Genomic DNA, 14,811 nt, shown 5'->3' with positions numbered 1-14,811 from the left:
AAGATCTGTTGGCAATGCAGCAAGTGTGTGGTTTACAATCAAGAGGCCTTTGCAGAATCAGGGCCCCAGAAGGAGGTAAAGAGACTCTGGGACAGCCGGTTCTGGTGTCAAAGGCAGCTGAGAGGCAGTGCAGGAAACGCAGAGGGCCTGGTCGCAGTGCTGAGTTCCGCCAAACATTCCTCCTTTCTCCCTCCCTTCCAAATAGATCTGGACCGCCACAGCAGTGTGGATCTCCATGAACGAATTCTCTCTCCATTCATTCTCCTTGGTACAATTTGCCCTGCCACGTACAAGTCCAGCCTGGTTAGGTGTATTCATTTGTTTGCTAAGAAAAAAAAGAGCCCAAATATCTTAATTAAATTAATTAAAACGTCCAAACACCATAGGGTTTCATACTGAATAAATAGGGCTCATTAGAGTTGGTGGCCAGTCCTGGGCTCGGGCTCGTCTCAGGTCAGGACGGAGTCTGGGGACTGCCACTTCTTTGCGTACCGATCATCATCACCCATCGAGTCTAACGGACTGTCCGAACCACCTCCGAGTTCTCGTACATCTCCTCGTCTTCAGACTCAGACGTGGTCCCGTTGCTGGAAGGTGGACGGAGGTGGCTGGGGGCCCCGCTGGCCTGGCAGACATACCACTCATTGAGGTTGGTCACTTGAGGGGACAGGGTGCTGGAGTGACTCCTGGTTGGGTCCAGGCCTGGGGAGAGGGGAGCTCCCACAGGCGTGCCCACTGCAGGGTACCCCAGGGCCCCTGGAGAAGGGGGCGGTGACTTGCAGTGCACTTTCATGTGTTTCCTCAGTGAACTGGGATGCGTATAGGACTTGTCACAGCCCCGGATCTTGCAGTAATACGGCTTGTCACTGGTGTGGACGTGGGAATGTTTCTTCCGGTCACTGCTGTTGGCGAACTTCCTGTCGCAGCCGTCAAATTCACATTTGAAAGGCTTTTCCCCTGCAATGAAACAGGGGAAAGGTGAGCGGCTTTCCTAAGATCTCTGGCTTGAGAGAGATATCCAGGCACCAGGTTGAGGATGAGCTTCCCACTGTCGCGCAGCCTGACTCCAGCCTCAGCTGTGTGGGTCTGGAGGCCCTTAGTGGACCTGGGCTTGGCAGCTCTGGGATCTGAGCCCCCTGAGACCAGCGAGGTCACAAACCCAAATCCTGGGGGTCCTCACTCCCCACAAGGCTGCACGTCCCCAAACACAAGCACAGCCCCCTGTTGGGATAAAGATTGATAAAAGTAACCCTCTTCCCCCAGACAGTGAGGGGGAAGAACATAAGAAAATGAGAAGAAACACATAAGCTACATTGTAAGTGGGAATTCAGGGGCCAGGGATGTGACCCAGTGGCACGGCACTTGCCTGGCACAGATGAGGCCCTGGGTTCTATTCCCAGCACCAGCTGGCCCTCTGAGCACTGAGCTGGGATTAGACCTCCAAACACTGGCTGGTATGATGCGCGAAAACAAACTCGAGTGAATGCAGGTGAATGTAGTCATGTAAGGCCATCTTGTTCCAGAATCTTCCAGGATTTCACCGAGGGGGAAAGACAGCCAGAGAGGAAAAAGGAAAGCAAAGGAAAACCTGCTCTTTTCAGAAATGAAGGCCCCTATGACACAATCAAGTCACCACTGGGTTTGTTTTACAGACTGCCCTGCCCAGCCAGTACAGATAAGAAAACTTATCTGTTTCTCTTGAGGGACCACGAGGGTCTGGCAGAATCTCAGCCTTGTCTCACCCACGGCCTAAATCATTTGTCTGATATGAACATTGTCAACACTGCTTCAGCTCCCCCTCAAAACCCCCCGCCCCCCACTTCTGGCTCAAGACCCCTTTCACATTCTCTCCTTCCAAGATTCTCAGTGAAGGAGGCAGAAATGTAGCCACTCTCTGCCTGGTCAGGAAAAGCACAAAAGAAAGTGGGGTCACGAGAGGCATGTGCCCTTAGAACTGCCATAGTCACACACTTGATGCATTTCATTGGCGTTTCTGCTATAACTGATCGGTGTAGCCATGTAGACTTTCCTCCTATTTCAGGGGGGAAAAAAAACTCAAGTGGCATGTCTTCCTTTTCCCAGCAACTTTTCTGGTGAAATAAAATAGGGTCTTTCTCCTGATTTGTGGGTCATTTATTTAAAAACACGACGAAAATATCCGAATATCCTAAGTTTTGTGATATTTTTTCTTTTCAAATATTTCAAGTTAACATTACATTTTTTTTTTTTTCAGCAGGGCCAGAGCAATAGTACAGGGGATAGGGCGCTTGCCTTGCAGGTGGCTGACCTGGGTTCGATCCCTGGGATCCAATATGGCCCCCCACTTACATCACCAGGAGTAATTTCTGAGTGCAGAGCCAGAAGTAACCCCTGAGCACAGCCAGGTGTGGCCTCCCCCCAAAAAGGCGGAAAACCCAGCAAATGTAACTGTTCCAAGTTACATTTAAATATGTTAAATATGCTTGTAGCACAGTATCCAGAAGCTTGGACTCTAACTTGTTCCAGCTGGACATAGTTTAGCAATGAAATTAGATATTATCCCAAAATACCTCCTACCATGATGGACGATCAGAGGGGAAAAACAGGGTGTTAATCCCAACTTGAAAAATATTCTGTGGAGGAGGGGCTGCAACCAAATTTAAAGTTTTGAATCAGATCATCTGTGATTTGCCCTGAAGTGGGTATAATATTTTCCATTTGGAAATAAACCGCTGATTTAATATAGCACTGTCCTTCAACCCACTTTTTACCCTAGAGGCGGAAACAGTTTTGCAGACGTGCTGTGGTTTCCCCGCTTCTGCAAATCCCGACTGGGAAGAAAAGGAGGATTTGCGCGAGGCTGGCTGCACCGCTGAGCCGCAGAGATCCAGGAAGAGAAAGGTGGAAGGAAAGGCGTGAAAGGAGAGATCAAGGACAGATGGGGCTGCGGGTTTCAGTCAGGGAGAGGGCAAGAGAGCCCAGTGTTTTGACATCAGTGTGTGAGGGAAACGAGTTGGACAATAAAGGAAGGTCCCAGCGAGGGCCTACCTACCAGTCCCCTGTTCTGGAGAACCAGTTCGGAAGAAGGCTATAAACAGAATCTGGGGCTCGTGGGTCAAAACACAGGCCTCAGGGAGTGGCTGCGGGATTACTTATTCCCTTTGCGCCATCTGTTCCAGGATCCCGGATAAGCCCAGGACAGAGAGCGGCCAGGCGAGGCGCGGGGTCCCAGTGGATCCCTTTCTGGACACCAACATGGCTCAGGGGCCGTCAAAGGCCCCGGGCGCTCGCCAACCTCCCCCAGGGGATTCTGCAAGGGCCGGGCTCAGTCACCTCAGCCTGGGCCCGACCACCAGTCCCCTTCCGCGCCCAGGGCGTCCCCGCGGTTCCCCCCTCCCCTTCGAAGCACCAATTTCCAGTCACATTTTTTTTCGGGGCGGGGGGAAGGGGCCATAAGGACCGCAAGACACAGAGCCGCTTTGAGTTTCCCCTGGTGGCGGAGCTCAGGGGTGGGCTTCACTCGCACGCACCCCGCCCCCCCACCCTGGCTGACACTGCTGGGCACCAGGGCAAGCGGCGGGCTGTGCCCGCTGGGGAACTTTTACGAGCGTCTCGGGAGGAATTTCCTTGTGGCAAAAATTAAAAAAGGCAGGCGAAACCCGGTTACAATGTCACGGGGGTGGGGGCGGGGGCGCAAGGAGTTCCCGTGGCAAGGTCCGCCCAAGGTGATCTCGGCAGCCCAATAAGGCCCACGGAGAGCGCGCGCGGGCAGGAGCCAGCCTCAAGGCTCCTGGCCCAGGCCAGCACGACCCCCGTTCTCCGAACGTCCCGGGCCCCCTTCGCTGCCTCCTCGCCGCCGCAGCGCCGATAAATCAGTCGAGTAATTACTGCGTGTAAACTCGAACCACTAAGTGTCCTCCGAGGAGCGATACGCCTGTCCCTATAAATCCCGGCTGCGCTCCCCGGCGGCGCCCGGCCCAGCGGAGTCACCTCGCCGAACCACGCACCAGTGGCCCTTGTCCAGAACTTCCCGAGCTCCAACCGTCCCGCAAGGCCAGGCAGGGCGCCCTCTTCCCACTCCAGCCATTACCCAAAGGGCCAGAGGCTACTATCCTCAACAGCTCCCTCCTTAGAGGGCGTGAGAAAGTGCGGGTGCGCGAGCGTGTGCGTGAAAGTGGGTGAACTGCGCTAGAGAGAGAGAGAGGCTGTCGATGCAAAGGATGGAGGGCCCGTGGGTGTCCCGGGAATACAGTAGTGTGGGTGGAAACGCGCCGCGAAGTCTGTGGGTTTCGCGTACATGTGAAGATGCGCAGGTGTGCGTGGGTGTGGACTGGGAGGGCGCTGGGGGTGGGGGCTGGAGGCCGCATTTCTCTCGACTCCTGCACCCCCGCCCGGGCGGGACACGAGTCCCCCTCCCCTTCCGGGAGGGGGCCACAGCCGAACTGGGCCTTGCTGGCCGAAAGACCGCAGGCAAATCCCACGCACGCGCCCCTCGCGAGGCCGCCCTCAGAGAGCGCGGGCACCCGGCGCGGGCCCTGCCACCGGGGTGGGGCGCGCGGAGCCGCCGGGGCGATTCCGGCTCCGGCCCCCCTTCCCCATCGCCCTCCCCAGGTTCCCGGGGCCGGGCGGATGGGGGCTGCCGACCGTCCTGGGCGCCTTCGTGCTCCTGCGGCGGCTGCTTCTGCTCCCGGGCGGCGGCGGCGGCGGCTGGAGCGCGTGGCCGGTCGCGGCGGCGGGGTGCGGGCGCGCTGGAGACGGCACGGTGTGGGAACCCAGCGCGGGGCCTGTGTGTGCTATCGAATTACTTATTCATAGAAAAAAAGGGGGGGGAGAGAAAAAAAAGAAGTCACATGTCCGGGTTATACGTATGCGAAGAGAAGCAGCAGAAGGAGGGAAAAATTTAGGCGAGCGGGGGGAGGGGGAGGAGGAGGAGGAGGAGGTGGAGGAGGAGGAGGAGGAGGAGGTGGAGGAGGAGGAGGAGGAGGAAGAGGAGCAGCGGCGGAAGCGGCGGCGGCGCAGGAGGCGGCGGCGGCGGCGCGGCCGGGGACAGACACCCACCTGTATGAGTGCGCTTGTGGATCTTGAGGTTCTCGGAGCGCGCGAAGACCTTGCCGCAACCGGGGAACGGGCAGGGGAAGGGTTTCTCGCCCGTGTGCACGCGGATGTGGTTGATGAGCTTGTATTTGGCCTTGAAGGGCTTGCCCTCGCGGGGACAGTCCTCCCAGAAGCAGACGTGGCTGCTCTGCTCGGGGCCGCCCACGTGCTCCACGGTGACGTGGTTCACCAGCTCGTGCATGGTGCCGAAAGTCTTGGAGCAGGGCTGGGCGGCGGCGGCCGGGGGCGGCGGCGGCGGCGGCGGCGGCCTGGCCAGCTCGTCGGGGTCGATCCACTTGCAGATGAGCTCCTGCTTGATTGGCTGCCGCATGTAGCGCAGGAAGGCGCCGGCCGCCCCCGGGAGGTGGGGGTGGTGCGGGTGCGGGTGCGGCGCGGCCGCGGGCGGCGGCGGGGGCGCCGGGGGCGGCGCGTGGTGCGGCTGCAGGTGGGGCCCGGGCCCCGCCGCCGCCGCCGCCGCCGCCGCGGCCGCCGCCAGGTTCAGGTTTAAGTTCACGGCGCCGTAGCCGTGCAGGGCGGCGGCCGCCGCGGCCGCTACCGCCCCGTAGTGCGCGTCCCCCGAGCGCGGCGCGAAGGGCGGCTCGGCGCGCCCGTACAGCTCGGCCGCCGCGGCCGCCGCGGCCGCCGCCAGCCCCAGGCGCATCTGGCCGTTGAGCGGGTGCGGAGGCGCCCCGGGGGCGCCCGGCGCGTCGTGCAGCACCGGGAAGAGCGCCGGGCCCCCGCCGCCGCCGCCGCCGCCGCCGCCGCCGTCCGGGCCCGCGTAGGTGCCGCTGGCCGAGATGAACATGCCGGCCGGGTGGGGAGGCGGGGCCGGGGGCCGGGGGGAGCCGCCGCCGGGCCGCTGCTCCCCTCCGAGCGGCGCCCCGTGCATGGCCTCCGCGGGGGCCGTGGCGGAAAGGTCCCTCCGGAGGACGAAGTCCCTGCTGTGGCCTTTGCCGCTGCTGCCGCCGCCGCCACTGTTGGTGGTGGTGTAGCCCGAGAGGGCAGGAGGAGAAGGGGGAGGGGGCGAGGGGGAGGGAGGAAGAGGAGGGGCCGGGGGCGGGGGCGCCGAGGGCCGCGCGCCGCGGCTGCCCCCGCCGCCCGGGACGGTGCCCGCGCCGGGGAGCGCCGCCGGGGCCGCGGGCTGGGCGGGCGGCGCGTGGGACGCAGGGCTGAGGCCGAGCGCGCTCGCCTGGGCTGCATGCTCGGGTCCGAGCGGAGGGAGGGCCGCGCCGGGGTCAGCGCCCGAGTCCCGAGGGCGGAGGCTGGCGGCCGCGGCGCGGAGTTGGGGGTGGGCGGGCGGCGGGAGTGGACTGGCCAGTGCCGGGAAGCCCGTCACGGTCTGCAGCGGCCTGGCTTGAGCCGTTGCCAAATCCGCTAATCTCAGCGCTGGCGGGGTCCTCTTGCTCAAAGGGGGCTCCATCAGAACTACACAATCGGCCCCACAGGCCCTCACTGGGGGCACCTTTCTCCCTCTGGCCTCCTTCAGAAACATGTATGTACTCGGCGCTCTTTAACTTCTTTGTCTTGGCCTCCTAACTCGGCTCATTCCCGTTCCCACTCTGTCCTCCGGCGATTGGCAGAGCGCACAGCGCAGTCAGGCTGCACAGTGGGGCCGAGATTTGGGAAATGGCACGGGTGGGATTGGTGGGAGGCGCGTGATTGGCAGCAGCCCCGGCTGCCCGATTGGCTCTCTTTCAGGGCTCCGGCGCAGCGGGGATCCGCCCCGTTGCTGGCAGCCGCCTTCCCTTTCGTGGGGCGCCCCCTCTCCCGCCAGCCCCGCGTCCCCGCCTCTCCGGGGTTGCCCAAGTTGCACTTGCAGAAAGTTTGCGCCCAACCTTTGCGCGCAGAGTCCCCGCGCTTGCGGGATGCGCCTTGCACGGAATGCACACTGGCACGCGGCTGGTGTCCACACGCAAACACACACACACACACACACACCCGCGCGCACGGACTGTGTGGCTAGAGGCAAGTAAGTCTCCCAACCTCAAGGACTCCCCTTTCTAGCGCGGGGCGACCCTTCCAGCACCGTAAGCTTTCTGCCCCCATCCTCGACTTCTTTCTACACCGGGAGAGCGAAAGCGTGCATGGCCTGGAAGCGAGGCTGGAGACTTTCTCTTTGGAAAGGACCCGCAGTCGGCCCACCGGGGGCGCACCGACCCGAGACAGAACGACGAAGGACATTTAAGTGCTTAAGGGTGCAAAACCATGGGAGCGCTTTGTCTCCAGGAAACCCCAGGTGAAAGCAAAAGCAGTCTTTAGGGAAAGAATCCGCTTTCCCTTGACTTTTTTTTTCCTTCAGCTCTTGGGAGTCTTTCAAAGTTGGCTCCCACCTCCTTCAAAGTTGGCTCCAAGAGTGATTGGTTCTAGATCTGCCACTTTAAATGCGCTCAACTTGGCGGGCAGGGGTGGGGAGAGGCGGCTAAGTGGCGGATGGGGGACATCTGCCAGGTTCTAACTTTCTCGCCTGTTGGACATGCAGTGGCAAGGCAGGCCAAACAGCTTTGCTCCAGAAGGAAGTGGCAAAATACACAGTTCTTGGGGGGCCAGAATGATAGTACAGCGGGTAGGGTACTTGCCTTGCACACGGCCAAGACAGATTCCATCCCGGCATCCCACGTGGTCCCCGGAACCCGGAGGGAGTGATCCCTAAGAGTAGAGCCAGGAGTAAGCCCTGAGCACTGCCGGGTGTGAACCAAACTCAAATATAAAACTAATAAAGTATTTTTGAAGCTGCAGCTTTTCTCCTGGTCCAGAACACATGCCACATGTATGTCATGCCTCAGTTTCCTCAAAGGACCACATGTGAAAAATGAAACCAATAAAAATTACAAACATCAATCGCTTTGCTATTTATTTGCCTTTAGAACAACTGTTCACTTTCTTGTTTTCTAAAAGACTGATCCTATGGGGAAGATACCTTATTTGAAAGCCATCAAAACTAGCTTTAAGGAAATGCCAAAAACAAGTGCCAATCCATTCCAGGCACTTGTTATCCAGTTTCTGTTTAAAAAGCACTTGGTCCATGTCACTTGGACAGAAAGCAAGGGAATGAGACATCTCCAGAAATTTTACTCCCCCACTCCCACAGAGTTATTCCAATTTCTGGAAAGAATATGACCTTCACTTTTTGGATGTTTGAAGATGCTCCACAGCATTAGAAAGTAGGGTTTTTCTGGCAACTTTTTGCCCAGGCAGAAAACTATTTGTTATTAAAAGGTGAGGATGGGGGAACTGGTTTTAATTTTTTAACCTTTAAGGATACAATGTTACTAGCTTAATTCGTTTGCAATCACCACATAAAGGCATCATCAGGGAGATAGTACAGGAAAGTATGAAGAATCCATTTCAAAAGAGCTGATTTGATGTCTCCTTTATGTAGCTTCAAATGATGTTTTAAAAAGGAACATCCCTGCGTGCTTCAGGGATGTCATTTTTCTTGTAAAACTGACGAGTAAACAAAGAAAATACAACCATCCATTTTTAAATGAGCTTTCTCTTTCAGCGCCCATGAAGTTTAAATGTGGGGAAATAAGAAAGTATGACACAATAAAAATTCATGACACAATGAAAATTCTGCACAGAACAACAGTGACAAAATTCACATCTGTATTTGGAGAGGATGAGCAGTTTCTCGATTCTCCATTTAAAGATTTCTACTGTTTCAGGGTAGCCAGGCAAAGGTAAAGAGAGAGGACAGTGGTGCCATCTCCCCAGGGAGTTGATGGAGCTGGCCTCGTACTTGGAATGTCCCCACCGACTTCTTCGTTTCCTCTCCGAATATTTCAGACGAGTGCCTCTACTTTAATTCTTTGGCAGTGAGCAGCAATACTCCCATAACGGCGGCTTTGCCTTCAACCCTGCAGGTTCTAAGTAAAAGCATACCCCCCCAAAAGTGGATGAATAAAGAAAGAAGAAATTAAACACAAGCGAACCTTTAATATGGACTGTTGAGCATTTTATTGTGCAATAAAGTGGGTACCTCTACCCCCTTCAAAATGGCTTTTCCTCAAAATTATAACTGCTTTGTTTTATTGAATTGCTGAAATTTAATGGTTTAATGGGTGAAGGCATGAAGGAGAGGCTGTAAAATATGTGAATAATGGTGGAGCAGACCCGTGAGGAATCTCGGATCCGCCTCCTTGTACAACTCTTGTTAAACACAGCGTGATATGTATCTGTCATCGATTTAATATGTCTTAATTCAAATATAGCTCCCTGATCAATTTCTTTTTATGGAGGCCTTAAAGAAAAAAAGAAAAGAAAAGAAAACACTTTCGATAGAGATTTAGGTAGTAATTGCAAAGAAGGATATTTCCAAAGTGACTTTAAAGAATATTTGCAAATTTATGACCCTCCCCAGACTCTAAAAAGATAATTGACTCAGGTAAACGGACTTGAGATGCTAATTCTGTAAAGAAAGAAGTGGGAGAGAAATTTCAATCAACACCAATAAGGCGCCAATAAACCGCCTGCCAATTAAACCTGAGAATAGGCCTGGCTAGATGTATTTCCTGGATTGCCTTTCTTTATAAAAGAGCTTTTTATTTTGTAGGCGCGCTTTTTGTTATTGTGATGACCCGCCTGAACCCAGGTGCGCTGTTTCTTTTTCAAGCCCTTTGGGAGCCAAATCAAACCCCCTTCACATCGCACCCGGAGCTTCTAAGGACCCCTGACTTCCTAAACAAACACTTCCTAAACAAACAGCAACAATTTCTAGGGCGTTAAAGAAAATAATAATAATAATAATGTGTGTGTTTTTAAAAGCAGGGAGCTATAGAAACCCTTATGCCAGTTCTGCAAATTGAGCCCCATTATCTCGGGTGTGGTGCCACTGGGCAAGGCTTTTGCAGCTGGTGCGCCGACCGCAACGTGACAATCCATGCAAATGCCCTTTGCGCCAACAGGTGCCCTTGAGGGAGCAGCGATTTCCAGGCTTCTCGGTTGCACCCCAAACCCCCCAACCTCCTCCCATTTCGGAACAAAAGCGCCGGGAGGCTCCGGGCGCAGAAGAAGAGTCGGCGCCGATCGGCCGGAACCCGGCGCGCAAACCGCGCTCTGCGGCCGCGCTGCAACCCGACCCGGTCCCGACGCTGCCCAGGCGGGCGCCTTCAGCTTCCCGCCGCGCAGGGGGACGCTTCGGCTCCCCGATGCCTCCGCGCGTCTCTGGGCTCAGCCAAGTTTCTTGTGATGCTGTGGGCAATTAATAAACTCTCAGGGAAGTGAATTGGACATTTCCTGGCTGTTGAGCCTTTGTTCGATTGTTTCTGAAGGCAGGGGAGGGGGGCGAAACCCGGGGACGGGGAAAGGGGTCCCATCCAACAGCCTTTTATGACCCTTACGAATGGTTTTAGGGCTTGCCCGTCCCGCGTGGCATCCGCGAGGGTGGCTTCCTTGTGGAAGGGCCGGGGGCCCGGCGGCTTTTGCGCACCTGGTGTCACTGGTGCCGCGCCAAGGGCGCACGGGGTCCTCCGAGTTCTCCGAGGGATCCAAGGACGTTTGAAGCCCAACCCAAGAGCGACAGGGAGTGTTCCGTTGGAAAGAGGAGGGCTTCAGGCAGTCACTGGTACAGGGAGGATGAACCCCAGGGTGGGTACCTTTAAGACCTCGCCAAAGCCTGAGCACGATGCGCGGAGGCCCACAAAGCTGCGTTGGAGCGGAGCTTTGCGACTCCGGACGTAATGAGGGCTTTGGAATCAAGGGTTATTCCCCAAACCGGGCGGAGAGGTACCAGCTGCCAGCCTCACTTGCCCCCTGCTGGGACCCTCTTCAGCCTTAACCACTTCCCGATCTGACCCTTTGGGAGTCACGACCCGCAACTCCCACCCCTTCACTCCCACCATGGGCGCTTGGGAGCTCAGCGCAGCTCAATTCCCAGTGCCCTCCCCCCACCCTTCCTGTTCCTCTTAGTTTGTGCTGAATCCTCAGGAGCCACTGATTGATCAGGACTATGAGACACCCCCCTTCCCCCCACCCGCAAAGAGCCTCTTGCTGTATTTTTTTTTTTTAATCAAAAGGTTGTGGTGACATGACCATATTGACATCCGCGGAGTTGGGGTTTGGTTGGACTAATAAGTCAAGGGCTGGATCAGTCTCAGACCCATCTGACCCAGGTCGTTAAAAGTCCTTGAAAAATTATGTCTCTTTTTCACTTTCCGCCTACTAAGAAGTTGAGTTAAATTGGCCTGTCATCAAATATTCTCATTTTGGCTACCAGTCATTGTTTAACTCTCAAAGAGTTGCTGCAGAATGGTCTTTGGCAAACTAGGTTTTTTTTTTTTTTCTGGAAAGGCTTAATTGTGTTTGAAAATAAGCTTAAAGGGTCAAAACAGGTACCACAAAACTCCCTTACCTGTCTACAGTTCATATTATCTACCCCATATTTATTTATGTTGGCTCTAAGATGTGCTTCTCTCCCTCCCTTCTTTGTCCCTGAAGAGTATTTTAGGATGAGGGAGAAAGGAGCAGAGGATTGTGATTTTTTAAAAAACTCCAATTTTGAGGGCCCACCCCCCAATACCACACCCCTTCCAATATCTATACCTCAATGTTTGGAGAAGCAGTTGAGATAAATCAAATAGTGACACGTTGACCGATTTCCTTGTGTAAGCAATATGCTTGGCATATGGCATTGTTATTTATGAATGACAGCATAAATTGTATCACAAAGTCTATTGCAGGGATGCTGTGGTTTATGGGAGAGCTGCTTTCCTGTCACCCACATTCAGCCTCCCTGGACGTCTGGACGTCGTCATGAGCCTGGGAGCCCAAAGGAAACCAACCCTCAAACTTAGCAAGCACATCCCTGTGAACTGATGCCTCCTGTTTGGGGGAGGGCTTGGCTCTTACTTGTTTCTTTAAAGCAGAAACACTTTCATCAGGAAAGAGGAGAGAAAATAAGAGCAAATTCTCTTTCTTTTGCAAAATCACCACAGCTGTCCCTTCTAAGTAGTTTCCTTTTCAGCCACCCCTATTGACAAACATGCCAATATTTGCATCCTTATCACTGAACTGCCAGCATTATATAGTTTATAGAGAGACATTTTATAAGCCTGGTTACAGAACTGTAAATTTTCATTGTGGAAAAGAAGGAGTTTTTAGTGGACTGGACAGGAGGGCTTAATGGAAGGCTCTCTCTTCACACACTCCCCTCCCCTCCCCTTAGAAGTGGTTTTTAAATGTTGTAGCAGGCTGGGCTGAGAGGGTCCCAGTTTCCCCCCTTCTTTTACATTACATTTCTCCAAAAGTAATCCCTGACAAAGAACTTTTGTTCTTGGGGGAGGGGGGTGTTCAGCTGGATATGTGGGCTCCCCCACCACACATGTGGTCCTTCATGGGTCAGGGGTCACCCAGCCCAGGAGTAGCTGAGTGGGCTGAGTCAAAGGTGGCCTGCAATGTAATATCCTACTGATGATCTTGTTGAATTTATGTGCCTGTGATACTGGGGATGGTGCTGAGATCCTGTGAAATCTCTTTTCTTTTGTCTGCCCTCCCCCCCCACCCCCGCCATTTGCATCCCCTTCTTGAAGAAGAAAATGAAAAGTTGGAATTGGTATAGCCATCCTTGAAAAGTGGGTTCTCAGCTGGCTTGTTTGCATCCAGTCTCTCCCAGCCAGCAAGATATACCTAGATGTGGTATAGAGCATGCTGTGTGGACAAATACACTGTTTTATGTAGATGGCCTCAAATATGCCACATACCACCAAGAAACTCAGACCTCCGCCACAGAGACCCACAAACCACCACTGCCAGGTGCTCAGTAAGGAAATGAGCCAGACTCTGTCAGCTTTGTGAAGACCCACGGAAATCACGATGGCCTGGCTGCTCCAGGCCACTTGCCAGGAAAGGGGACTCCAGGCGGGCCAGGGCCAGTCCCCATAGTCAGCCGCCTCCTCTCATGCCAGACCCCAGGTTCCTGGAGAGTTAGAGAATGATTTAGGACAACTTACAAAGAGGGTACCTGTTCACCAGGTGGAGATGGTTTTGAGTCCCACGGCTTGACCCCTGCCAGGGAAGAGCCTTCCAGAAACCTGTTGAAAAAGAGAGAATTCACGTCAGTGAATTGTGCAAAATGTCTCCTGGCAGTGTCCCCCTCCAACCCGCCTCTGCCAAGGCAAGGCTCCCAAATCTACTTTGCAAACAACGCTTCCCTAAGCTTTGCTCGGTCTTTTTTTCCTCCTCCCTGCCCCCTACCCCTTGGACTTTCCAGCTCTTTCTTCCCTTCCTTCCTTAAGGAAAAAAAAAGTCTGTGTCATGAGGGTAAGGGATTTTGCCGTTTGCAGAGAAATAAAGCACTTCTAAGAGGGGACGGCGACGTGACTTTGAACTTGGCTCAGTTCTTCTATGTCCTGCAGAGAGAGGAGAACTGGAGCCGGGGAAAGAATAGCCAGGAGGGCCCAGCCCGCCGGGTCTCCTGCGGGAATTAAGGCGTCTGCCCCCATCAGCCGACCGCGGGTGCAGCCCCGGAATCCGGCCCCAGCGAGCGCCCAGCAGCGCGGGCCCCTACGCGGGCGCTGCAAAGGGAGAAATCAAAGGCAAAAGCAGAGAATGGGTCCAGGAAGAGAGGAGCAGAAGGACGGGGAGGGGGCAAGAAAGTGGAAAAGGAGGGAAAGGTGCTGGCATGTGTGCAGAGCGACGAAGAGAAAAGGGCTGGAGGTTTTAGGGTTGTGCACCTTTGCCTTTACAGGAGACCTCCCTTTGGAAATGTTTGGCAGAAGCTTTTCCAATTATTCTCCTCCACACCCACTGTAAATTGCTGAATAAAGCACACAAGTGTTAAAGGATGTGCATGAGACAATTAAAAACTGAATTCAATGTAGGGGGGGGCGGTGTTCTTCTTTCGGGTTCTTCTTTGCCAAGGAGAGGTGTTGCATCACCCCACCTCCCCACTATTGATGGAGGATAAGGTTGTGGAAAAGAAACGTTCGTCTAGGCAAGGAGAAAATCTCCAGTTTACAGGCAAACTAATTCCCTGGCTTTTTACAAGTAGTTTAGGACACCCTCCTTCCTGCCTTTGTATCCCCTCCCCCACCCACTCCCCCCACCCCACATGCAAGGGGAAAGGGGGAGGGGACAGCGGGAAGACTCTAGGCCCCCTGTTCTAGGGACTGAAGCCAGCTTCGATTTCGAGACCGGCTGAAGCCGGGAGCGGCTGCCGGTGCGGGCGCGAGAGAGCCCGGCCTTCTGCCAGCGCCAGCGAGCTCCAGCTCACTTCCCGCGTTCTTGTTGATTTCATTTCAACCAGAAATTGGTGGGGGGGGCGCGTGGCCTATTTTCCAATAGCTTGGATTGTATTTCAACTCGCAGACATCTTGTAAATAAAGGTGGCTCTCCACGCGAGGCGCGCAGAAAGGTGTGCGCGCCCCAGGCCCTTCCCTCACACGTCCGTGGCGTGTAACTGTTCGTGGCGTGTGGCCGTCCCGTTACCTCCACGGCGCAAACTTCCAGGCGCAGGACTGGCAGCGTCCGCAGTAGCCAGACTGGTGCCCGGAGGTTGAGTAGGGTGGCCAGAGCTCAAAGACCCCAGGTAGGCCCCGTGCAAGCCTGGAGCAACCTCACGGGCCCTGACAACGCCCAGATTTGGGGCTGGGGCGCATACGTCCCCAGTGAAAGAGGGAGGCCGCCTAACACGGAAGTTCTACCAGTTGGAAGACTTTTTTTTCTTTTCTTAAAAAATTCTCTTGAGAGGTCCCGAATCTGACCCGCGGTGCATCGCCAAGCGTGGGCCTGGCCGAGCCCCGC

General features: G+C 55.1%; 1 protein-coding gene across 1 annotated transcript; it reads right to left on the bottom strand.

The window, feature by feature from the left end:
* Positions 1 to 284: 284 nt before the first annotated feature.
* On the bottom strand, positions 285 to 6,812 carry ZIC5 (Zic family member 5). Its single transcript, XM_056109874.1, has 2 exons — positions 5,038 to 6,812; positions 285 to 957 (listed from the first exon to the last, which is right to left on the bottom strand). The coding sequence occupies exons 1-2, from the start codon at positions 6,563 to 6,565 to the stop codon at positions 515 to 517; spliced, it is 1,971 nt and encodes a 656-aa protein (XP_055965849.1). The 5' UTR covers positions 6,566 to 6,812; the 3' UTR covers positions 285 to 514.
* Positions 6,813 to 14,811: the final 7,999 nt, after the last annotated feature.

The sequence above is a fragment of the Sorex fumeus genome, unplaced genomic scaffold, assembly GCF_029834395.1.
Source record: "Sorex fumeus unplaced genomic scaffold, SorFum_2.1 ptg000008l, whole genome shotgun sequence".
NCBI lineage: Eukaryota > Metazoa > Chordata > Mammalia > Eulipotyphla > Soricidae > Sorex > Sorex fumeus.
This window is presented reverse-complemented; position numbering and strand designations above follow the sequence as displayed.

Excerpts from the sequence above, each read along its gene's own strand:
- ZIC5 (XM_056109874.1), bottom strand. The coding sequence starts at position 6,565 with ATGTTTCTGAAGGAGGCCAGAGGGAGAAAGGTGCCCCCAGTGAGGGCC. Across the intron at positions 958-5,037 it reads CCACAAGCGCACTCATACAG|GGGAAAAGCCTTTCAAATGT; the intron begins GTGGGTGTCTGT and ends GTTTCATTGCAG.